The 26,338-nt window shown below is 44.4% G+C and overlaps 1 protein-coding gene across 1 annotated transcript; it reads left to right on the top strand.

Annotated features, from left to right (window-relative positions):
- The first annotated feature begins 1,667 nt into the window (after positions 1-1,667).
- Positions 1,668-9,196, top strand: LOC140485785 (endogenous retrovirus group 3 member 1 Env polyprotein-like). The gene is made up of 2 exons (XM_072584298.1): positions 1,668-2,288; positions 7,345-9,196. The coding sequence occupies exon 2, from the start codon at positions 7,586-7,588 to the stop codon at positions 8,990-8,992; it is 1,407 nt and encodes a 468-aa protein (XP_072440399.1). The 5' UTR covers positions 1,668-2,288; positions 7,345-7,585; the 3' UTR covers positions 8,993-9,196.
- The last annotated feature ends 17,142 nt before the right edge of the window (positions 9,197-26,338 follow it).

Here is a 26,338-nt window from a genome sequence, read left to right as displayed (position 1 = left end):
ATGTTTAATAATAAGCTTTTCTAAATATCCTGCAATTTCTTACTTGAATATTTGACCTCTGTAGATTCTTTCAGTAGATTTGCTAAGTATGATTCCCCTCTCTTAAATCCATGTGGACTCTGTCCAATCCTGTCACTGTTCAGTAAGAAACTTGACTGTACTCCAATATACTTAGTAAATGTATCTGTATTTATTTTTAAAAATTGACTACTTCTAAATGCTGGACCCATGCAATATCAATGAATTAGTGACTCTGAATTTGGGTTATAATGTTTTTTCTATTAATTCCTTTTCGTACTGTGTTATGCAGACAGCACCAAGTGATCACTCTTAATTGTGAGTAACTTTGAAAATAATATATTTTAAAAATGACATCCCAAAATGCTGCCTCATTATTGTGCAAGGAGGATTTTGCATTCAATAGTTTGCAGATAAAATTGAACAGATTTTTGCTGCATTTTGGCCAGACTGCACGTTACACCAAAGTGGCAACTCTGCTATCAAATTCTTACTTGACACTGCCCAAGGCGATACTGATGGGACTTCACTTGGCCATTCTGGGTCACCAGTTTTATTTCCAGGTTTAATCCTATAATCATCCTACAGCTTGTAATTTTAGACAACTTCTCTTTTAGGTACATATGTAAATATCATACTGAAATGTTGCACTGAATGGTACCAAATCTGAAATTAGTCTCTAATCTGACCCTTCTACAAATGTATTGGCATAATTCTATACCAGTTATTTTTCTGAAGCCTGTGATTCCTGATGAAGGGCTTACGCCTGAAACATCAACACTCCTGCTTCTTGGATGCTGCCTGACTTGTGCTTTTCCAGCATGACACTTTTCGACTCTGATATCCAGCTTCTTTGGTCGTCACTTTCTCTTTTGAGAAGTTTAAACCAAGAATAATTTTTATTGATCAAAGTGCAATAGGAACCAATTCATGAAATTCAGATATCTCACATTTACCTTAAGTATTGGAAGGCTAAGTCATGACTAAATTATTGTCAGTAATTGAAACCATGCTGATAAACTTGTGCAGTATCAGTGCCTCACCTTTACAGTGTTCCCAGATATCGCACAGCTGCAGTATTTTGTTTTGCACTGAGCGATATGTTGTTCTCACTTTTTCCTTTGTGAAAGATTACAAAATTAACTTGGATGAATGAACTTATAACTTCTTTAATCAATGTCGGGAGAAAGAAAATGTCAGTATTTCAAGTGCTGATAAAGTAAAATAAACTGAATCAGTAGAAAGGGTTAAAGATGGATATGGAACAAATGCTGGCAAATGGGACTAGATCAATTTTGGATATCTGGTCAGCATGGGCAAGTTGGACTGAAGGGTCTGATTTTGTGTTGTACAACTGTGACTTCATTCTCTCAATTATTCAAGAAGTTGAATACTTCGAGGAGGAAAAGGAGAATTTATTCAGAGAATGCACGTGAAATGATGATTGAGGTATGTGAGATGCAATTTCGGTTCAAACAATTAAGATGTGCCCGACCCAACAGGCTGCTATATAATAAAAGACAAGACTTTTGCTTCTTTTCTAAAACATTTTGTATACTCAAAAGTAGGATAATTTAAATTGTGCAAATGCTGACATTTTGTGAGCAGAGTAAAAACAAGTCCTTGATTGATGAAACCGTTAACACAGACAGGGAAGAATGAGTCCTTGACTGATAAGACTGCAGGATAGAAAAACAACTCGAGAGACATCTGCTACAGATTGATAAGACCGCTAGCACAGACAGAGAAGAATAAGTCTTTGACTGATAAGACTACAGGGTAAAAAAAACAACAACTCTGGAGACATTTGTTGCAGACTTTGTGATAAGGGTGCAAAATGGAGAATAATGACGGTTTAAGAATGTGAACCTCGTGGCTCGTTAGAGCCAAGGAGGGGAGGGACTTGTGCTGTATATAATAAGAAACTTTGTAAGCCTCGGCGCGCCTTTTTCTCAGAAGGGTGCCCAACTCTGCAGACTTGTAAATAAACCTTTGTTTTCCTGAATTTGTCTAGAGCGATTATTAAGAAGTGATTTTCGTTTCTAACAAACTTGGGGGCTCGTCCGATCAACACTCCGGCCGCGAGGGGAGCTGAGGAAGGACATCGGAGAAGGTGCACCCTGCCGAGTTCGGCAGTCCCTGATTCCTTGCTTGTCGCCCCGCGCGGCTTGAGCGAGTGATATCCGGGAGGCTCAGGAAAACAAAGGAGGGGTGTGGCCGAGGCAGTGTGGACGGTTAACGATCGAGTAATTTCGGTGCACCGAACCCAGGTAAGAAAAAAACTTGCGGGGACCGTGTTTCCGGAGGCCTGGGGACCTACGGGGTGCCTGTGGATTTTTCTACAGTGACGTGGGACTCAGGAATCTAGAGGCCAGGGCTCGCCTGTGAGGGATTTTGCAGAGACCGTGTTTGAGGAGGAACGTGTACCTATGGGGTGCCTGTGATCTGTGTCACAGAGACGTAGGACATAGGAATCCAAAGACCGGGGGTGCCTGCAAAGGAACCTGGGCGATCACGGGACTGAAGGTCCGGGAATTGGCTAAATTGTGATAGATTATCACGGGATAATACGAGAAAAACGAAGTCCTTGGCAATGGGAAATAAGGGATCCAAGGCAAATAAGGGAAGGGTAGGCTTGAACAGGGACAATGACATATACCTCGGGGTACCTGACGATAGTCCGTTAGGAAGAATGTTAAATAATTGGAATCAGGGTAGGAGAAAAGGAAAATCTAGAAGGAAGATGGTAAAATACTGTCAAAAGTGGTCCCAGAAACCTATTCAGGGCGACTCAGTGTGGTGGCCTAGATTCGGTACTGATGAAGACTGGGTCTGGCAAGCTCTCATTTTATATGTCAATTCGAAACCTAATGTTATTCTGGAAGAAAGTGATTATGCCCTTTGTTGGCTACCGGTCACAATATCTTGCAAAATGAAGGTAACTAATGAAGACTCGAAAGGGCAGAAAGAATGGGAACCTTTAGATCACTTACCGCCGCCCTACGTGACCCCGTCTGCCCCACAAAATGTTCCTTCGGGTGACGACGAGTCAGGGGAAGGGGAAGAAAACGGGGAGGAATCACAGGCTGCCTCAGGGGTACAGACTAGATCTCAAGCTGGAAGGAGTCACAGACAAAACCCTGTCTCGAATGCAAGAATGAATCCACTCCGGGAAGTGCCCATGGGGGGCGAGGAAGGAGGGATGGGATATGTGAACGTTCCCTTGACGAGTACTGAAGTACGGAATTTCAGGAGGGAGATGAAGGGTCTACTAGAGGACCCCATGGGCCTAGCTGAACAATTGGATCAGTTCCTGGGTCCGAATACTTACACGTGGGAAGAGATGTGTTCCATCATGAAAACATTGTTCTCTAGCCAGGAGTGACAGATGATACGACAAGCTGCACTCTTGATCTGGGAGAGAGAGGGGGGAGAAGGAGGGGAGCAGAAGTTTCCCCTCACCGACCCCGAGTGGGATAAGAAAACGGAAGAAGGACGGCGCAACATGAGAGACATGCGGGAATATTGGATAAAAGGAATAAGGCAGGCAGCCCCGAAGGGGCGCAATTTTACCAAGGCTTTTGTTAATCATCAAAACCCGGAGGAAACCCCGACGGACTTCCTAGACAGAATTAGGAAGAACTTGCAGCAGTTCGCTGGGGTGGACCCTGAGACGGATGTGGGACAACAACTCATACGGGTAGAGTTTGTATCAAAAGCCTGGCCGGACATACGAAAGAAGTTAGAGAAAATGGATGATTGGGATAGTAAACCTCTAAGTGAACTACTACGGGAGGCGCAAAAGGTGTTTGTGAGAAGGGACGATGAGAAGCAAAAGAAGGCGACAAAGATAATGATGCAGACGGTGCAATAAGTGACAGCTGGAAGAAGGGAAAAGGGAGAGCCGTGGCAGCAACAGGAAAGGGGAGAGTCGTGGCAAGAGCAGCGGAAAAGAGGACCATGGCCGGAACAAAGGAAGAGTGGAGGAACACGAGACCGCGACAGGGAAACGAGGAGGATACTCAGATGTTACTACTGTAATGAAAAGGGACATTTTAAGCGAGAGTGCCCCCGCTACAAGCGGGAGGTGCGGTCGTACGCCCTGATGGAGGAAGATTAGGGAGGTCGGGGGTTCCTACCCTTGGGGCAAAAGGACTATCGACAGGAACCCCTGGTAAACTTGAAAGTAGGGCCCCAACAGTCGGAGATCACATTTATGGTGGACTCGGGAGCCGAAAGATCAAGTATAATCCAAATACCCCCCGGCGCCCGAGCAGGAGGAACAGTTATGGGAGTATCTGGAATTGGAGCACAGAAATTGCAAGTCCCAGTAGTGGAGGACGTGGAAATTGGGTATGAAAACAGAACTACTAAACGAGACCTCCTTCTACTGCCATCGGCGGGGTTTAATTTGTTAGGAAGAGACTTGCAGGTCAAACTAGGGATTGGAACGGTACCAAGTAACGGGGAAATGGTGGTAAGGTTGTTCACCCTCACCGAAGAAGATGATCAACAAATAGACCCGGACGTATGGTACCGAGAGGGGAACAGAGGGGGTCTAAACATCAAACCTCTCCAAATCACCATGTTACCAGGAAAAGGCCCGGTAAGAAGGAAACAGTACCCGATTGCTATGGAAGGACGGGAAGGGTGACAACCTGTGATAGAAAGATTAATCACAGATGGACTGCTGGAGGAATGTATGTCCCCTTTCAATACTCCAATACTTCCTGTGAGGAAGCCGGATGGGACGTATAGGTTGGTACAAGACTTGCGGGGGTTGAATGAAGTAGTCCAGGCTAGATACCCGGTGGTACCCAATCCCTACACGTTAATGAGTAAAATTCCCCCCGAACATGAATGGTTCAGCGTAATAGATCTGAAGGATGCCTTCTGGAGTTGCCCCCTTGACGAAGAAAGTCGGAACCTTTTCGCATTTGAATGGGAGAATCCCTTCACAGGACGAAAGCGACAGTTAAGATGGACGGTCTTGCCGCAGGGATTCACAGAGTCACCCAACTTGTTTGGACAAATACTGGAGCAGATCTTAGGAGGATTTCAGTGTAACGCGGGGAATCAATTGCTCCAATATGTCGATGATCTCCTACTCTCAGGACTAAGAGAGGAGGAAGTATGAGCAGACACCGTTGCCCTGCTGAACTTCCTGGGGAAACAGGGCCTACGTGTCTCCAGGACGAAACTCCAGTTTGTGGAGCAAGAGGTAAGATATCTGGGCCATCGAGTCAGTAAGGGGCATCGCCGTATCACGCCGGAACGAATATCGGGGATTACGGGTATGCCAATACCCAGGACCAAGAAGGAGATCAGACAATTCCTGGGGCTGGTGGGGTATTGCCGGATATGGATTGAAAGTTACACCACTCTAGTAAAATTTTTGTACGACAAACTCGGACAAGAAGGACCACAGGTGGACTGGTCAGATGAAGAGGAGCAGCGATTTAATATTATTAAAAATAAACTGATCCGAGCTCCGGTATTGGCCTTACCCACCCTGAAGGAACCGTTCCACTTATATGTCAATAGTGCCGGCGGAATTGCCCAGGGTGTGCTTGCCCAGCTGCGTGCAGGGAAGCGTCAGCCGGTTGCATTTTTGTCAAAAATGTTAGACCCTGTGTCCTGTGGATGGCCGACCTGTATACAGGCAATGGCAGCTACGGCAATGTTAGTAGAAGAGGCCCGGAAACTTACCTTTGGAGGAAGAATCATAGTATACTCCCCACATTCAGTTAGCACCATACTGGATTAGAAGGCTCACCGCTGGTTAACAGACTCTCGTATCCTCAAGTATGAGACAATTTTGATGACCGGAGACGATCTTACTTTTGCAAAAGATCTCAGTTGCAACCCTGCCCAGTTTCTGTACGGACGTCCTACAGATGGAGGACAGGAGCATGATTGTGTGGAATTTGTAGCCCTGCAGACCTGCAAGAGGCCCCGCTGGGTGAGGGACAGGAACTGTACATCGACGGATCCTCCCGGTGCGTCAGTGGGATCCGGTACAGTGGCTATGCTGTCGTAGATGGCGCAACAAAACGGACGATTGAGTCCAGACGACTGCCCGGGAAGTGGTCAGCCCAATCCTGTGAGTTGTACGCCCTCCAGAGGGCCCTGAAGTTGTTGGAAGGGAAAGTGGGGACCATATATACTGACTCAAAGTATGCATACGGAATCGTTCATACTTTCGGAAAAATCTGGAAAGAGCGAGGATTGATAACTTCCCGGGGAAAAGAATTGGCTCACGAACAAATGATCAGCCTAACGTTGGAGGCCCTGGCGTTACCTACGGAACTCGCAGTAGTCTATGTACCCGGTCACCAGAAGGGGTCGACACCAGAAGCGGTGGGAAACCGGCTGGCAGATGAGGAAGCCAAGCGGGCAGCGGTCGAAAAACCCGTCCAATTGTTAACGTTAATACCGTTGAGGGAAGGGCTCGCGAAACAACCCGTCTTCACCCAGGGGGAGATTGATAAAATGGATCAATTGGGTGCCCGGCTCGATACTAACGGGAAGTGGACGGTTCCTGATGGGAGACAAGTACTGAACAAACAGATCACCCGGGGTATTCTGCACCGATTACACCATCAGACCCACTGGGGGGTGCAAGCCATGTGTGACACGTTCCTGAGAGACTATGTATGCAGGGGATATGCACATTAACCCAACAAGAGGTAGTCGGATACCCCACTTGCCGGCGTATTAACCAGAAAGCCATGCGTTCTATGCCAGCCGGTGGTCAGCCCCTCGCAATTAGGCCATTCCAGAGGATCCAAGTCGACTTTACAGAATTACCCCCAGTACACAGATGGAAATATCTGCTAGTAATAGTAGACCATTACACTCACTGGGTAGAGGCTTTCCCAACTGCCAATGACGATGCACCAACCGTGGCCCGACTGTTGTTAGAGAACATAATCCCGAGATATGGCATAATGGAATCTATCGACTCAGACTGTGGGACACATTTTATTTCTAAGCTACACCATTTGATCTGTACTGCCCTGGGTATCCAATGGAAATTCCATGCACCCTGGCATCCTCAGAGTTCGGGTCGGGTTGAGAGAATGAATGGCACGCTCAAGACCCAATTGACTAAGCTGGTGTTAGAAACTAAGTCACCTTGGCCGAAGTACCTGCCCATTGCCCTATTGAGGATACGTACGGCACCTCGCCGGGATGTCGGGGTTTCCCCCTATGAAATGCTGTTCAGATTACCATATTGGAGTAAGGTTGACGGATGTCCCACTCTACAAGGGGGAGATGTATTTGTCAGAAACTATTTACTGGCCTTATCCCGTTCTTTTGCAGAACTCCAGAGGAAAGGTCTCCTGGCTCAGACTCCGCCGCTCGACTTCCTCCTGCATAAGGTGGAGCCCGGAGATTGGGTACTTGTTAAGACCTGGAAGGCCGAAAAGCTCCAGCCGCGGTGGGAAGGACCGTTCCTGGTTCTGTTAACAACTGAAGCAGCTGTTCGGACGAAAGAAAAATGGTGGGTCCACGCATCAAGGATAAAGGGACCTGTTCCGCCTGAAGGAGAAAGCACTTGGACATGCGAGCCAGGGGACAAGCCGTTGGTGATAAAACTGAAAAGACAGCGAAAATGAACTCTACTTGGACTGTATTGGTGGGGATATTGATCAGTTTACTCCTGTATGTGGGGGAGGGCGAGGGGAAATGTGACAAATGTCGGACTACAGTAAGGCTCGGGATTCGAATCTACTCGGGATCATTTGTGTCTCACTCCCATGTGGACGATTGGTGTTACGATGTGAGTGCACGACACGAATGTTGGGAGGGTGGAAGACCCTATTATCAGGTGTATAATAAAGGATACGGTGGCAAAATCCGTGGATGCCCTATAAATGACCGCTGGGTGTGTATTAACAAAACTGGGAGGTGGGGCCTATCCTCCGTATTGCTCAGGGAGCAGGTTGACAGAGTCAAGGAGGCCAAGATACAGAACACTGATCGGGGGGTGGGGAAAGAGCAAGACCGTCAGGGAACGGTCGTGCTCTCTAAAGTGCCATCTGTATACAAAGAGGTAGAACAAAAGATTGAACTCCCTGATGTTACACAAAACCTGTTTATTGATCTCACCTCTAGAATAGCCACTGTTTTAAATGTTAGCAATTGCTGGGTTTGTGGGGGGCCGCATATGTCGGAACAATGGCCGTGGACTGGTCAAAGCTTAGACATATGGGAATTGCTGCAAACCACTTGGACTCATGTCAATGAAAGGAAAAGCCAGGGGTGGAGACTGACAAACAGCCCTGAGGGCCAGTTCTGTGTTGAAGGCAAGGGGACCGTGGAGGTAGGGATTAGTCCCTGTCAGAATGTATTGGACGCGACCACGCGAGTATGGTGGCCTGAGGATATTACTTGGTACATTGCAAACCGAGGTCATGGAAATTGCGTTCCATTACGTATTGATTCCTCCTCTGACGAGCTGGGGGCTGATTACTGGAATTGCAGTGGTCCTGGTCCTTATGAGGGCGTCCCTGGGGTAAAGGAGCTGTGGGATGACGTTGTCAGGCAGGGAGGGCCTGCTCCAGATGGCCTATTTTGGATATGCGGTAATCAGGCATACTCCAAACTGCCCATGGGATGGGCTGGGGTATGCTTCCTGGGTCTAATACGACCTGCGTTCTTCCTATTACCCTGGGAGGAAGGCGACGATTTGGGAATTAAACTCTTTGACTCCCTCCGTAGGTCGCCAAGGGATATCCAAGTCGGTGATTTGGGGGATGAGTGGCCACCGGCCCGGATTATTGAATACTACGGGCCAGCTACATGGGCACAGGACGGATCATGGGGATACCGTACTCCTATCTATATGTTAAATCGAATTATCAGGCTCCAAGCAGTCGTAGAGGTTATTACTAACCGGACTGCCCTGGCCCTGGAGTTGCTGGCTAAGCAGCAGGATCAGATGAGGGCTGCTATATATCAAAACTGACTTGCCTTGGATTATCTGTTGGCCTCGGAGGGGGGTGTGTGCGGGAAATTTAACCTGACTAACTGCTGTCTAGAAATTGACGATAATGGTAAAGCGGTTTTGAAAATTTCCGATGAAATTCGGAAATTGGCCCATGTGCCAGTACAATCTTGGCGTCCTCTTAGTGGCATCGGATGGTGGGATGGTCTCCTGGGTGGTAGTTGGTGGCGCACTGCGTTGCTGGTGGTTGCGGGGGGGGCGTGATGCTTCTCCTCATATTACCCTGCCTAACCCCCTGTATTCAGTTTTTAATTCAGAAAAATATTTCCCAACTCCAGGCAGTGGCGGTTCCACAACATTGGACGCAGGAACTTAAGGTGCTGTTGCTGCGAAAGACCAAGGATTTCCCGGGCCCTTGAGGAGGGGAGGCTTATCTTAAAAAGAGAAAGGGTGGAATTGTGAGAGGCAATTTCGGTTCAAACAATTAAGATGTGCCTGACCCAACAGGCTGCTATATAATAAAAGACAAGGCTTTTGCTTCTTTTCTAAAACATTTTGTATACTCAAAAGTAGGATAATTTAAATTGTGCAAATGCTGACATTTTGTGAGCAGAGTAAAAACAAGTCCTTGATTGATGAAACCATTAACACAGACAGGGAAGAATGAGTCCTTGACTGATAAGACTGCAGGATAGAAAAACAACTCGAGAGACATCTGCTACAGATTGATAAGACCGCTAGCACAGACAGAGAAGAATAAGTCTTTGACTGATAAGACTACAGGTAAAAAAAACAACAACTCTGGAGACATTTGTTGCAGACTTTGTGATAAGGGTGCAAAATGGAGAATAATGACGGTTTAACAATGTGAACCTCGTGGCTCGTTAGAGCCAAGGAGGGGAGGGACTTGTGCTGTATATAATGAGAAACTTTGTAAGCCTCGGCGCGCCTTTTTCTCAGAAGGGTGCCCAACTCTGCAGACTTGTAAATAAACCTTTGTTTTCCTGAATTGGTCTCGAGCGATTATTAAGAAGCGATTTTCGTTTCTAACAAGGTATATCAAACTCACATTGTTTCATGACCTTTTCCTCTGGGTTCTTCAATGAACAAACTTGTTTTGTTATCTGAATAACTATGTTTCATGTGATTTGTTTCACATAAAATATTTCATTAGGATCTTGCGAACTATTAAGAAGTGTTCATTTTTAAAATTTTGGTAGCTTGATTATTAAGCAAGAAAAGGTTAGCGTTTTACTCCCACTGAATCATTCCTCTATAAAAGGTAACAAGCTTTTTATTTTTTCTGGACTTTGAATATATGGAAGTCAATTCTGAAAGAAAAAAATCCTCGTCGGTAATGTTCCCACATATGTGGAGTAATTGCTTCTGGTCAGTCTTCAGGTTATAGAGGCTCGGAAAGAAATGAGTTGGCCAAAGTTAGCAACATCATTTCGATGGACTATGCTCATTGGGGAAACTTGCAGGATCTGCAGAAGGAACACGTGTTTCAGAGTGTATGCAATAAACCTGAACATTGTTATTTTTTCACAGAGCTTGTGACCCGACTGGAGCAGCAATGAAGCTCGAATTGTTTTTTAAATTTCCGAGCTTGCCAAATTATTGTTGGTAAATGCAGGTGACTTTATCAAAGCACATTTCACACTCCCCAGCCAGGAATTTGGTCCCAATTCTGTCAGTCCATCCATTCCTATGGATAACAGGTATTTTAAATGTGAGCACTCCATTTAACTATTTGAATTGAATACTTCAGTGGTTACATCCTCTTGGATTCTTAATTTCAAATTACTCAATGTGATTTTTTTGTCCCCCCTGAATTTGCCAAGCACTGGGCAATTCTGGAATATTCCAAATATTTACAATAGATGCATTCACACTATTGAAGGCAACCTGGCAGATTTGAATACCATTCAGGTCGTCAACAACAATACATAAGTAACTTTATGAATTGCTTACTGTACACCAACAACACAAGCCAAGTATTAGTGAAACCACAGATTCTCTCCCAAGGATTCCAAAATCGAAACAGTGCATTCCAGATATGCTCACTCTCACCATCTGGGAGCAGTCTCCCAAAGTGCTCCCAGAATTTAGAAAGCACATAAACTGCCCTCCAAAGCTAAATCTGCTCTCACAGGCTTCACTCTTATTGCATACAATGACATTTATTGTTCAGTTCTTTAACGTGACAAATGATTTTACAAACAATTTGTAAAATACTTTAAATCCTGAAGAAATGTGGTGTCAGCCCTTTGTAGAAGTGAATGGAAAGTGTGATGTTTGCTTGACCTTTGGCTCTATGTATCAGACTGAACTGAACCTTTAGCAAGATGTGGGATGTTTCCCACACACTTTGTTTAAAAAAGCAAAGATTATGCTCTGAGATTTAAATGTTCAATCAGGTTTAATAAAAATCCTTCCAAAAACTGAGTTTGACTTCAGTTCCTTTAAAGAGACATGCTCTTGTCCTTCAATTTTGTGACATGTGATCATTCTTTGGTAAAGGTGGCTGTGTGTAACACTGCAGGATGTTGTGCTGAAGTGCATCATTGGGTGGATGAGCTTTATTACTGATGTAACTTGGCTAATTTTGAGATGGAATATTATTGAGAGTTAAATCTTGTTTTTAAACCGAGACGTACTTGTGTAACTCAAGTGTGGAAACTATGCTCACGTTTGCAATGAACCTTTCACTTTTGGAGATTAGTATTTTTCTGATCGGTTTTGTAAATAAAGTTCACTAGAGAAAGCACAGTGCTGGAGAACTGCAGGTCCAGCAGCATCTCTGAGGGGAATAAAACATTGGAAGCTCCAAGTCTCATGACCATTTGTCCGTTCAGACGAAGAGTCACTGAAATTGAAATGTAACATTATTTTTCTCTTCACCGATGCCCTCAGAACTGCTGAGTTTCTCCAGCACTTTGTTTCTGGGATTCAGATCTCCAGCACCTGCAGTTTATTGTTTTGTTATAGATCTATGATTTGACTTGGGGAGCGAGAGGCAGCAACTGCGATCAACTTGGATAAAACTCTCCAACCATGGAAAACAAACACATAGTTGTTTATACTTTGCAAAACACAACTGTAAATAAGAAATACAATTAAGCTAAGTGCAAGGCGGCATACCACCTGCCTTGTCTCAAGCTTGCTACTCATCTTTGAGAACTAATCTGTCAGAATTGTGTTTGCTCCCGTCCTTTGAGATCACAGTCCACAAATGTCCCAGTTGCAATTCCTAGGCCGGGCCCAGTTACCACATTGCAGTGGGGTGGGGAGCTTTGTGTCAGCCTGAAGTTTTTGTTAAGAGCAACATTGCGTGTTGAAGTTGACGGTTTTGGCGAATATTGCGTCATCAATCTTGGAGGAAATCCTTCCGAATGTATTGATTAACTGGACTGAGCCTGTTTACATGCTGCCCTGTTCGTAGTGCGGTCATATTCTCAGTTAATAATCACACAACACCAGGTTATAGTCCAACAGGTTTAATTGGAAGCACACTAGCTTTCGGAGCACCGCTCCTTCATCAGGTGATTGTGGAGGGCACAATTCTAAGGCACAGAATTTATAGCAAACATTTAGTGTGATGTAACTGAAATTATCAATTGAAAAATACCTTGATTGTCTGTTGAGTCTTTCATCTGTTCGAATACCATGATAGTTTCACTTTTTTCATGTGTAAATCACAAAACCTTTTTTTTAAAGTTGCATTCCTGACAGTGGCCCATCAAATCACTCATTGTATTAATCACTGCACAGTCTCAACAAAGCAATGAAACTGGATGGATCACATTACATCTACCAATGCACTGGAAAATACAACCACACAATCAGCCCTCTTGACCCTTCTGTCTCACTGTGGGCCAACAACAGCAGCAGAACTGTACTCCAGCCCAATCTGAAATCTCATGGCCTGGTATATTCCCCACTCAACCATTAACATCAAGGCAGGGGATCAACCCTAGTTCAATGGAGAGTTCCGCAGGGCATGCCAGGAGCAATACCAGGCATAACTAAAAATGTGGTGCCAACCTGGTGAAGCTACCCAACCTGCATGCCAAACAGCGTAAGCAACACCAAATAGAACTATGTGATCCAACAACTCATGGATCAGATCGGAGCTCTGCAGTTCTGCCACACCTAGTCAGGAATGGTGATGGACAATTAAACAACTCACTGCAGGAAGCATCACAGATATCTCCACCCTTACAGATGGAGGGGTCTCACACATCCATGCAACAGACAAGAAAACAGCATTTGCAGCAATCTTCAGCCAGCAGTGCCAAGTGGATGAGTCTTCTACATTGGTCCCTGACATCAGAGACGTGAATCAACTTGGTTGAAAACTTATTTCAAATCAGATCAAGAAATGGAGAAGTAGTGTAAAGGCAGTCAGCCCTACCAAAATTGTGGCAATAATACTGATGGCTGTGCTCCAGAAATTGCTGCCCACCAAGACAAGTCCAGCACTGGCACCTACTAACATTGTGAAACATTTCCCAGGGATGTTCAACACAAAAACGCAGGACAGAGCCAACGCATCCAATTTCCCTCCATCAGTTGACATTCACTCAGCAGTGAAGTGATGGAAGGTGTCATCAACAGTGCTGTCAAGCAGCTGCTCAGCAATAACCTTCTGTGACACCCAGTTTGGGTTCTGCCAGAGCCACTCAGTTCCTGAGCCTGTTACAGACTGGATTCACAAACTGACAAACAGCTGAATTCTAAAGGGGAGGTGAGGGTGATAGTCCAGTCCCACTCCATGACCACTATTTCGACTTCAGTGATATCACCGGACCTCACCACAGTCTCAGCTCATTTACTGAAACTCTCATTCATTCATTTTGTTAACACTAGATTTCATTATCTAAACCCACTCCTGGCCAGCATCCCACAATCACCCTCCCTATAATCTCCAGAATATTGAAAACTCTACCGCCCAAGTACTCACTTGTACCAGAACTTGCTGATCCATCAAAAGGCTCCCATTTATAAGCAACAACAATTTACTTTCACACCCTTGATTTAATTCCTGGCTGTAATCATTCCTATCTTCCTGCACCACACACCCTTTCATATCTCAATAACTTAGTTTAGACTGCCAATGATGTGTTTATTTTTGAGTTCAGCTGTGTGACTGTTTCGAAAGATTCCAAGGCAACGTGGTCTGGAATTCCCACCCTCTAAGATCTGGTTTCTTCCTTTAAGGCATTCCTGAAAAATTGCTTATTTGGCAATGGTTTTGGTCACTGGACATAATATTCTCCAGCTGTGGCCTTATGTCAAAAGTTCTCAATATTTTTGTGAAATTAAAAACATGTTGAGTTGTACAGATATCTTCTACTTTTCACTATCGCTGAGTGAATAATCTGTAATGTCTCTTGCCCAACCACATTGTGGGAGCACCTTCACCATTCAAACTGCAGCAGTACAAGGAAGTCAAACATCACCCTCTCCACAGGCAACAGGGCTTTGGCAATGATCACTGGTATCTGTGGAAGGAGAAAATACACATGATGTGTCAGGGAGTGCAATATGAATTATATGGATTGAAAATGGTGCAGAATTTGACTGTCAGAAATGGAAGAAAAATCCACTCACTATTGGAAAACAAGAATTCTTGACTGTCAAAGATATTGTGTAAAAAAAAACCTGATAATGGAGCAGCATACGGTCAGGAGTCGGGCAGCAGTGGACAATCCATTTACAAAAAGGTCTGTGAACGTCGTAGTAAAATACTAAACGTGGCAAAAATACACTCATGTGAGACTGAGGAAGCTGGATAACGAACAAGTGGACATCAAGGAGCCCAGAGGTGAATCAGAGCAGTGTTCACTTTTATGATCCCACAGTCAGAGATGTCTAGCACAAAAACAGACTCTTCAGTCCAAGCCATCTATGCAAACCAGATATTCTAACCTAAACTATTCCCATTTGCCAGCACTTGACTGACATCCCTCTGAACCCTTCCTATTCAAATGCCTTTTAAATGTTACAATTTTGGTTGACCTTTAGGCTCCTTTTGAATTTTCCCCTCTCACCCTAAACCTATATCCTCTCGTTCTGGGTTCCACCACCCCAGGGTAAACACCTTGTCTATTTACGCTATCCATGCCCCTCACGATTTTATAAACCTCTTCAACATCACACCTCAGCCTATGACACTCCAGGGAAAATGGCCCCAGCCTATTATGCCTCTCCCTGCAACTCAAATCCTCCAACCCTGGCAACATCCTTAAAAAATCAATTCTCAAACCTTCCATGTTTCAGTGCCTCTTTCTGATAAGAGGGAGACCAGAATTCCACACAATATTCCAAAAGTGGCCTAACCAATGTCCTGTACAGCTCCTTCACTCAATGCTCTGACCAACGAAGGGAAGAATCGCAAACAATTTCTTCACTGTCCTATCTACCTGTGACTCTACTTTCAAGGAACTATGAACCTGCATTCCAAGGTCTCTTTGTTCAGCAAGACTCTCCAAGACCTTACAATTCAGTGTGAGTCCTGCTCTGATTTGCTTTTCTAAAATGCAGCCCCTCACATTTATCTAAATTAAACCCTATCTGCCACTCCGCAGCCCATTGGCCCATATGATCAATATCCCATTGTATTCTTAGATAACCTTTATCACTGTCCACAATACCTCCAATTTTGGTGTCATCTGCAAACTTACGAACAGTACCGGCTCTATTCACATCCAAATCATTTAAATGGATGAAGAAACAAATCCAAGAAAACAAAACATCAATTTCTCTGGGTTTGAATGTGCTCTGGGTAAATCCTGCCCTCTGAATCTCTACCAGGGAGGGCTGCACATACATCCCTCTGAACTTTGCCCCCAACAAAGCTGGCGGCTGCGCACGTGTCCAGTGAATCTTTGCCCCGAATAAAGATGGCAGCGATCACACAATGAGGTTATTTTCCAGTTTACTGCAAAAACGGGACTGTATGTTTCAAATTTGTATTTTCCGATGTGCACCAAATGTTTGTAAAGCCTCTAAGCCCATACCAATACCATTTCCCTCCCACTTCCTGCTGTTTATTTCTTTCCTTACCAACAGCTCTCCATCCACATGTCCCGCACATCCGCGCCCACCGCAAGGATGATCACGTGGTATAGTCTCGTCCCGTCCTTCTTTTACTCTGATTGGTCGGAGGACCAAATGCCCCGCCAGGTCCTCCAGCTCTGACCCTGCCTTTCCATTGGTCTTCCGCTGACATCAACTACCAGGGGCCCATTGTTGCCTGGAGCATGCGCACTGCTTTGTGGCTTTTGTTGCTGTTTATCAGTTACAAGAGTGAGACACAAAGTTAAAAATCACACAACCACCTGATGAAGAAGCTGCAAAGCTAGTCCTTCCAAATAAACCTGTTGGACTATAACCTGGTGTTCTGTGAATTTTAATTTTGTCCATCCTAATCGAACACCAGCACCTGAAAGTCAAGAGTGTGGGAGGAATGCAAAATATAACAACAAAAGAACTAGGAACAGGAGAAGGCCGTCCTGCCCTTTGAGCTTGCTCTGCCATTCATTAAGATCATGGCTGATCATTTTGTGGACGCAGAACCATTTACTAACGTTCTCACCATATCCCTTAATTAATTAAGTAATTCTTTTTTTTACAAAAAGCTACCTTAGCTTTAAAAACGTTTACTGAACTAGCATCAACAATTTCCTTGGCAATGAATTCCACAGAGGTCAAGAAGTTCTTCTCAATTCAGTCCTAAATTTGCTGCCTCTAGGCTTATGGTGATGCCCTCTTGTCCTAGCTTCACCTGCCAGTGGGAACATTCTCTCTACTTCTGTTTTATCCATTCCATTCATTATTTTATATGTTTCCCATTCTTCTGAATTCCAATCAATATAATCCCAATCTACTCAGTCTCTGTTAAGCCAACCCCCTCAACTCCGGAATCAACCTAGTTAACCTCCTCTGCACCCCCTCTAGTGCCAGTACATCCTTGAGCAAGTAAGGAGACAAAAACTGCATGCAGTACTCCAGGTGTGGCCTCACCAGCACCCAATACAGCTGGAACATAACCTCTGCTTTTAAACACGATCCCTTCAGCAATGAAGGCCAACATTCCATTTGCTTTCTGAGTTGATTGTTGTACCTGGTGACCAACCTTCATGCAGAAGGTTACTCAGGTGCCCCTGCATAGCAAATGATGCAACTTTTTAAAATTCAAGTAATAATCTCTTTTTTAATGTTACTCCAACCAAACAGTAGGACTTTACATTTATGAACATTCTATTCCAAATGCCAGCCCATTGCCCACTCACTCAATGTATCTCTGTTCCTCTGCAAAGTTTCACCGTCCTCCACACACTTTGTTCTGTTACTCATCTTAGTGTCATATGCAAACTTTGACACCCTACATGTGGTCCCCAACTCCAAATCATCCGTATCAATTCTAAATAATCGCAGTCCCAACACTGATCCCTGAGGCACACTGTCAGTCACTGATTGCCAGCTGGAATAGTACTCATTTATCCCCACACTTTGCTTCCTGTTAGTCAACCAATCTTCTATCCATGCTAATACTCTACTCCTAATGCCATGCACCTTTATATTATGCAACAGCCTCTTGCACAGCACCTTGTTGAAGGCCTTTTGGAAATCCGGGTACACCACATCCACTGGGTCCTTGTTGTCCACCTTGCTCGAAATGTCTTCATAGAATTCCAAAAGATTTGTGAAGCAAGACCTGCCCTACATGAACCCATGCTCTGTTGTCCAAAGGGACAATTTCTATTAAGATTCCCTGCTATTTCTTCCTTGACAATAGACCCAAGCATCTTTCGCACTACAGAGAATAAGCTAACTTGTGTATAATTCCCCACCTTTTGTCCACCTCCTTTTTAAAAACGTGGCATCACTTTTGCTGCTTTCCAATCTGCTGGGACTGCCACAGAGTCCAGTGAATTTTGGAAAATTACTGCCAGTGCATTTTCTATTTCTCCTGGCATCTCCTTTAGTACCCTGGGATGCATTCCATCAGGCTCAGAAGACTTTTCTGTCATTAGGTCAATTAACTCCAACAGTCCAACACTAGCTGTTCTGTAATAATGATGGTTTCCAAATCCTCACCTATCTTTGTCTCTTTGCTAATTATTGGCAAGCTATCAGTTTCCTCCACTGTGATATCCCATAATTAAATGTTCCTTCTCATTTTCGAAAGGACCAACATTTACTTTAGCCACTCTTTTCTCATTCAATATAAAATTTTGTTTTCTGTCTTTATAGTCTGTGCTAGATTTTTTTCTCATGTTCTATCTTACTTTTCTTTATAACTCTTCTGTGGCTTTCTGTTGACCTTTATAGTTTTCCCAGTTCTAGTTTCAGGCTGTTATTGGCCACTTTGCATGCCTTCTCTTTCAATTTGATTGCTTTCCGTAGATACCCATCACAGAGTATGCCTTTTCTTACAGTCCTTCCTTTTCACTGAAATATATCATTGCTGAGCACTTTGTAAAGTACCTCTGAAAATCTTCCACTGCTCATCAACTGTCCCACCATAAAATCTTTGTTTCCAGTCTACTTTATCCAGGTTCTCCCTCATTCTATTGTAGTTTCCTGTGTTGAAGCACAGGACCCAGGTATTAGATTTTATCTTCACACTCTCCATATGTATTCTAAATTCAACCATACAGTGATCACTTCTTTCAAGAGGATCCTTAACTCTGAGGTCATTAATTATTCCTGTCTCATTGCACAGGGCCTGATGCTGGATAGATTGCTCCCTTGTCAGTTCCATTTCATACTGTTCAAGAAAACTTTCATGGATACACTTAATAAACTCAAGGCTACCCTGACTGAGCTGGTTTGATCAACCTCCATGTAGATTAACATCACCCATGATAATAGCCAGACCATTTTTACAGGCAATAGTTATTTCTTTGTTTATTGCCCATCCCAATGTGATGTTATTATTTGATGGCCTGCACACTACACCTGTCAGTGACTTTCTTGTTGGAATTTTGAATGCATCATTCCTGTTTCTCCTACTGTACAGCAATAACAACAACTACTTGCATTGTATGGAATCTTTTACAATGGCAAATCTCCTAAGGTGCTTCCTGGATGATCAAAACGTTGATTAAAGAGAATGATTTTAAAATACATCTTAAAGGAGGATAGAGAAGGTTCGGGAGGGTATTCCACAGACTTCTGCCCTTGACAGCACCATTCGTGGAGTGATGCAGGTGGGGTGGGTTGGAAAGGGAATGTGCAAAGGGGAAATGGAGGAGCACAAGCAGTGCATAAGGTCTTAAGGACAGAGGAGGTTCCAGACTGAGTCTCTCTGTCACAGAGTATGGCTGCCTCATGGAGTTTGAAGCTCTGCAATGGATCCATGCATGTCACATTAGTCGAGGAGAGTATAACGGTGGCTGAGAGAACTTTTGATGAGGACTAGTCGCCTGAGGTAGAGTGCGCTGAGGTTAGAAACAGAAGAGGAGAGGTCACACTGCTTGGAGTTTTTTATAGGCCTCCACAGAGTTCCAGGGAGGTGGAAGAGAGGATTAGCAAAATTATTCTGGATAGGAGTGAAAGTAACAGGGTGGTCATTATGGGGGACTTTAACTTCCCCAAAATTGACTGGAAATGCTACAACTAATACGTTGGATGCATCAGTTTTATCCAATGTGTACAGGAGGGTTTCTTGACACAGTATGTTGAAGGGCCGACAAGAGGGGCAGCCACATTGGATGTGGTCCTTGGTAATGAACCAGACTAGGTGTTTGATTTAGTTGTAGGTGAGCACTTTGGAGTGTGACCATAATTCAGTTAAGTTTAGTTTAGCAAGGGAAAGGAATAAGTACATGCCACAGGTCAAGAGTTATTGATGGGGCAAGGGCAATTATAATGCTATTAGGCAAGAATTAGATGCACAGAATGGGGTAGCAAAATGTAGGGTATGCAGACAATGGAAATGTGGAGCTGGTTTAAGGTATTGCGTGTCCTTCAGAGGTATGTCCCTGTCAGGCAGGCGGAAGTGATAAGGTAAAGGAACCTTGGATTACTGCGGAAACTGCATCTCTTGTGACGAAGAAGAAGGAGGCTTAGGTGTTGATGAGGCAAGATGGTTCAGATGAGGCGATGGAGAATTAAGATCAGCTAAGAAGGATTTAAAGAGAGAGTTAAAAAGAGCAAAGAGAGGACACGAGCAGTCTTTAACAAATAGAATAAAAGACAACCCTAAAGCTTTGTATAGGTATGTGAGGAATAAAAAGATGATTAGGGTAGGAATAGGGCCAATCACAGACAGAATGGGAAGATGAGTGTTGACCCTGTGGAGATTGGAGAGATGCTAAATGAACATTTCTCATCAGTTTTCACTCAGGAAAAGGAGAATATTGTGGAGGAGGAGAATGAAGTATGAGATATTAGACTAGAAATTATTAAGGTTAGTTACGAACACGTGTTATCAATGCTGGAAGGAGTGAAAATACACAAGTCCCCTGGGCTGGATGGGAATTATCCGAGGATTCTCTGGGAAGCTAGGGAGAAGGTAGCATAGCCTTTGGCTTGGATATTTGAGTTGCCATTGTCTGCAGATTTGGTACCAGAGCACTGGAAGATTGCAAATGTTGTGCCCTTGTTCAAGAAGGGCAGTAGAGAGCCTTACTTCTTTTGTAGGAAATGTTTAGGAAAGGATTATAAGAGATAAGATTTATAATCATCTGGCAAACATCAATTTGATTTCAGATAGTCAACTTGGCTTTGTCAATGGCAGGTCATGTCTCACAAACCTCATTGAGTTTTTTGAGAAGGTCACCAAGCATGTAGATGAGGGTAGGGCATTTGACATGGTATACATGGACAAAAGTAAAGCCTTTGACAAGGTTCCACATGGTAGGCTGTTGGAAAAAATGCAGAGCCATAGAATTGAGGGTGATTTAGCAGTTTCGATTAGAAACTTGCTTTCTGAAAGAAGGCAGCGAGTGGTGGTTGATGTATAATATTCAGCCTGGATTCCAGTTACTAGTCACGTGTCACCAGGATCTATTTTGGAACTACTGCAGGTATAGGTGAATGGATTAGGAAATTTGCAGATGACACTAAAGTCAGTGTAGTAGTGGACAGTGTGGAAGAATGTTACAGGTTGCAAGGGGACTTGGATAAACTGCAGAATTGGGCTGAGAGGTGGCAAATAGAGTTCAATGCAACTAAATGTGAGGTGATGCACTTTGAGAAGAATAACAGGAAGGCTGAATACTGGGTCAATGGAAAGATTCTTGGTAGTGTGGTGTGCAGAGGGATCTTTGAGTCCATGTACATAGATCCCTGAAAGTTGCCACCCAGGTTGATAGTGCTGTTAAGAAGGCAAACGGTGTGTTAGGTTTCATTCGTGGAGGGATTGAGTTCCGAAGTTGATATACCATACTGCAACTCTACAAAAAACTGGTGCAGTCACACTTGGAATATTGTGTTCAATATTCCTCTAGCTTATCTCTCCATGCTTCAGGCTCTCTGCCTTTATATCTGATGAAGGGCTTTTGCCCGAAACGTCGATTTTACTGCTCCTCGGATGCTGCCTGAACTGCGGTGCTCTTCCAGTACCTCTAATCCAGAATCTGTACCCCACCACATCAGATTGCCCCACAATCGTGGTATCTGGTTGTACAGAAGGAGGAGTGGCACAGTCTGTACTGAGATGCACTGGGGCCCTGAAACACATGGTAAAGACTGAAATCACCAGAGCATTGAGAGCCCCACCACATTGTTTGCATGTTCTATTGTTTATACACTGTTCCTGCCTTCCCTTGTTTTTTCTTAATCAAGTTGTTATTATACACACCTGCACAAGCTGTGAAATGAACTCAGCCCTCTCAATCCAAGATTCAGGATATTTTCACCACATCACAAGGCATCGACTCTAACCTCCCCTGTCCCTTAGCCTACTGAGTCGCGCCTGAATCAACTCCGCAATTGGGAGGAAGGGGCGGAACAGGAGGACCGAGCAGCAGCCGGTCGTCTAACCAGAGTGAGTGAGGAGCGCGGCCAAAGCATTCTCGGGAGTGAACACTTCAGGATTGGTCAGAAAGCAAACTATTTTGCAGGATTGATCATTCTCACTACATAGTGGAGCATTCAACCTTTCTCATGAATCAATGTGAGATTTTTACAAAATAGTTGAGATGTAAATCTGATAACGTACATTAGGGAGATTTAAACAATCCTTGGATAAACACATGGGTGATTTTGCAAAAGTTTAGGGGGACGAGCTGAGAATAATTCACAGGTCGGCGTGAATAATTCACAGGTCGGTTTACACAATGCGAGTAAGAAACTTATTTTCAAACTCCCAGAACGATTGGTAATTTACATACCTGGCTAGTATGGTTAAGTTGGACCGAACAATCTATTTGCATACTAATGATCTCAATGACTGTAACTCGACAGAGCAACTGTTAATGACTAAACTTTCACCCATGATCCTGTGGAGATATGAATATTCTCTATAAACTCACCGATACTCTCAGACGCACGCGCGGTTTGGATTCTATGTGGAGCATGCGCAGTGTCACATTGATCAGGACACCGAGAGAGTGACATGGAGCTGCTTTCTCCGGCAGCGGTTGCGATCGGCTTCAGAGAGTCGCGCTCAGAGCCGGTGTGTGGGAGCGTCGCTAGGAAAAAGGAGGAAGAGATTTCACAATTCCTGGATACAGGTTAAAAATAACTCTAAAAAGGCCCTCCAGGGAAGCGGCCCAGGGTCACGGCCGCCATTTGTTTGAGGGAAGAGGGAGCGCGGGCCTTAGGGCCGCCATCTTGAGAAGGTCAAGGTGCAGGAGGGCGGGGCTCTCGGGGTCTGTAGAACAATCAGAGGAAAGGGAAGACCCATTGTTCTTGATTAATTCCACGAACACAGCTTCACTGGGCGATCCTGCAGGAATATCCACTCTCAGTCCTGCTGGGATGTTTCACCCCATCAGAACCAGCAGCTCTCCTCCTCTCTCAGCTCCCCTTCTGTCCTTCCTGCAGCATCTGTCCCCTGGAACATTGAGCTGCCTGTCCTGTCCCTCCCTCAGCTGTTGTTTCTGTAATACCTGGGATATCCCAGTCCCACCTTAGAGTACTTCACTAAAGACAGGAATGCACCCGATGGATTTTTCTTAACTTCAGTAATTGTTTAATACTCATTTACACGTTTTTAATTACATTGTTTTTGAAGCATTTACTTCACATTCAATCATTTGCAATGGTGGGATTTGAACCTATGTCCAGAGAACACTTGCTGAGTTTCTGGATAAATTGTCACACAATAATGCCTCTAGGCCATCACTTCGCCTGCTCACAGTTTGTATATCCCAGTGCAACATGAATTAAAACTCTTTTTTCCAGCACAATTGTTTGACCCGGCATTCTGATGATGTGACTCAGTAACTTTCCATGTGGTATCCCTCACTGTGTGGGTCTAATTGCTGCCTCTGTCAGCGTCTCTCACTCTTGAAGCTACTCCAGATCATGAGCCAACAGAATTCTCCACTCCAGAGAGATGAGGCAACACAGGTCAGGATTTTCCAGATCTCTGTGTGCTCAGTGCCATTCTATACGTGTAACCCTCAAAGCATTCGTCTAATTGCCCATTCTGCCTATTTCTGTGTCCTCTACAGGTAATCATGAAGTTCCAGACTCAATAGACTTGCCAACTGCTGGTTGGGATGATGGTTGGTCAGGCAGAAAGACAAAGTCAGGGAGGTCGGGAGTCTTCAATAAATCCTGCTGCCAGGTAAGATCATTCCAGTGCACAGAGCAGAAAGTAATAATCAGCACGCCTGCTGCAAGTTTTGTTGCAATGAGACAGCATCGGGAGTTCCCAGTTATCAGTCCAGGCTTGTGCTTTCTTAGGGAGCATCAGAACAACTGAGGGGAAAGCAGGCCTCCCACGAGAGGGTGGTAATGCAGCCTGGGATCTTTCTGTTCCCTATTCCCTCTCCAACATTGTATCTATGGCTTGTATTAAGGACCAGTGTCTTCAATCATTCTAACTCCTATAACAGTTCCTATCTCTGTCATCTCCTCCCCTCTCACCAATTATTTCACATATTTGAAACCTCCAGTCCAGATGACCATCTGTATCGCTGTAACTTGCTTCAGTCTCTACAACATGCCTTGTCTCGATAGTCTCCTCCTCCAATAACTGGAGACATCGGGTCTGTTTCTGTGCTGCATGACTCTTCGGCCGAGGTTCCCTAGATGGAATGAGTCGGAATTGCCTGTGTTTGGCCCATATCCCTTCAAACCTTCTCCTCTCCATGTACCTGCCTGAGTGTCTTTTCCATGTTGTAATTGTACTTGTTTTTACCATTTCCTCTGGCAGTCCATTCCGTCTATGCACCATCCTCTGTGGATAATGTTGCCCCTCAGCTCCCTCTTTAAATCCTTGCTGTCTCACGTCACGTTTATGCCTCTATCTTTGGACTCACCTACCCTTGGCAATTCACCTTACTTAGACCATACATGGTTTCATAAACTTGTATAAGGTCACCCCGTGGCCTCCTCTGCCCAGGAAAAATATTGACGACAGAGTTACCAATATCTCCAACTCATGTCCTCAATGCTCTCACCAATGCTCTCACAAGTGTGCCAATTGCCGCTTTCAACACCCTGTCGCCCTGTGATGCCAGTCAAAGGAACAATGTAACTGCACCCCTTGGTCTCTCTCTTTTCTACAACACTGTTCAGGGCCCAACCATTACCCGTGTTAGTCCTCCTTGGTTTGTCTGAACTAAATCCAACAACTGAATTAAACTCCATCTTTCATTCCTTGGCCCCTTCGTCTATCATTTTGGTCACATCTTGAGCAAACTCCAGTCAAGTTTGTGGGACATGTTTTCCCATGCACAAAGCCATGCTGGCTGTCCGTAATCAGGCCTTATCTTTCCAAATGCATGTAAGGCCTACCTCTCAGAATGACCTCCAACAACTGACCCACCCTGATGTCTCGCTCATCAGTCTGTAGTTCCCTGGCTTTCTCTTGCAGCCTTTCTTAATTAATGACACAACATTATAATCATAGTTGGAGGCATACCGCACTCCGCACTGTTCAGTTAACGCTAACCATACTCTAAAACAGATCTCATCTCACCTGCCTGTTTCTGGATCATATCCCTTCCAACTGTTCCTATTCCTGTACTAATCTAAATGTCTGTTAAACATTGTAATTGTCCCCAGGTTCTTGGGAAGTTCATTTCACACACAACCCACCCTCTGTGTAACAATGTGCCTCTCAAGTCTTTTTTTTTAAATGTCTCTCCTCTAAACTTAAAAATGTAGTGCCTTGTCTTGAAATTCCCCTGTCCATGGGAAAATACAACTCCCATTAACTCTATCTATCCCCCTCATGATTTTATAAACTTCTATGAGGTCATCTGTCAACATTCAGGTTTCAGTGAAAAATACCAACCTATTCAGCCTTTCTTTATACTGAAGCCTTTCGTACCCAGCCACATCCCAGTAAATCTCCTCCCAACCCTTTCCAACTTAATAATATCCTTCCTATAACTGGGCGACCAGAACTGGACACAGTATTCCAGAAGAGGACTCACCAATGGCCTGTATAATCTCAATGCGACTTCCCAACTCCTATATCCAAAGGACTGAGCAATGAAAGCAAGTGAGGCAAGCACCTTTTTTTAAACTATCCTGTCTCTCCATGTTACAAACTTCAAAGAATTATGTAGCTGAACCCTGAGGTCCCTCTGTTCTACAACACTGCTGAAGGTCTTGCCATTAATTGTATAAGCCCTACCCGGGTTTGTTGTACAAAATGCATTACCTCGCATTTATTCAGATTGAACTCAATCGACAGTTTTTCAGCCATTCACACCTTTCATCAGGATCCCTTTGTAATCCCAGAAAACCTTCTTCACTGTCCACAATGCCACCCTCCAGTCTAACAGCCTATCACACATAGCTCTCTATGGTACAAATATCTCTGCTAGGGGCCCTTTAATTTCTTCACCAGCTTCCCACAATGTCCTGAGATCCATTTGATCAGGTCCTGGGGATTTATCTACCTTTGTGTTTTAAAACCTCCAGCACCTCCTTTTCTATAATGTGGACTCATTTCAAGACGTTGAGTCATAGAGATGTACAGCACAGAAACAGGCCCTTCGGACCAACTCCTGCATGACGTTTCTCGTCACATTTGCCACAATTTTGCCAATATCCCTCTGAACCCTTGCTATTCATACACCCATCCACATGCCTTTTAAATGTATTTCTATCAGCCTCCACTATTTGCTCTGGCAGCTTATTCCATCCACTCTGCGGGAGCCGGTTATTCTTGAGGTTCCTTTGAAAAGTTTCCCTCGCCTGGGGAAATGACCTTGTCTATTG

This window comes from Chiloscyllium punctatum, chromosome 14 (assembly GCF_047496795.1).
Source record: "Chiloscyllium punctatum isolate Juve2018m chromosome 14, sChiPun1.3, whole genome shotgun sequence".
Lineage (NCBI taxonomy): Eukaryota > Metazoa > Chordata > Chondrichthyes > Orectolobiformes > Hemiscylliidae > Chiloscyllium > Chiloscyllium punctatum.
The sequence above is the reverse complement of the archived record's forward strand: the minus strand, read 5'-3'. Positions and strand labels throughout refer to the sequence as shown.

What these genes read in the sequence shown, in the direction of transcription:
- LOC140485785 (XM_072584298.1), top strand. Translation starts at nt 7,586, where the DNA reads ATGCGAGCCAGGGGACAAGCCGTTGGTGATAAAACTGAAAAGACAGCG.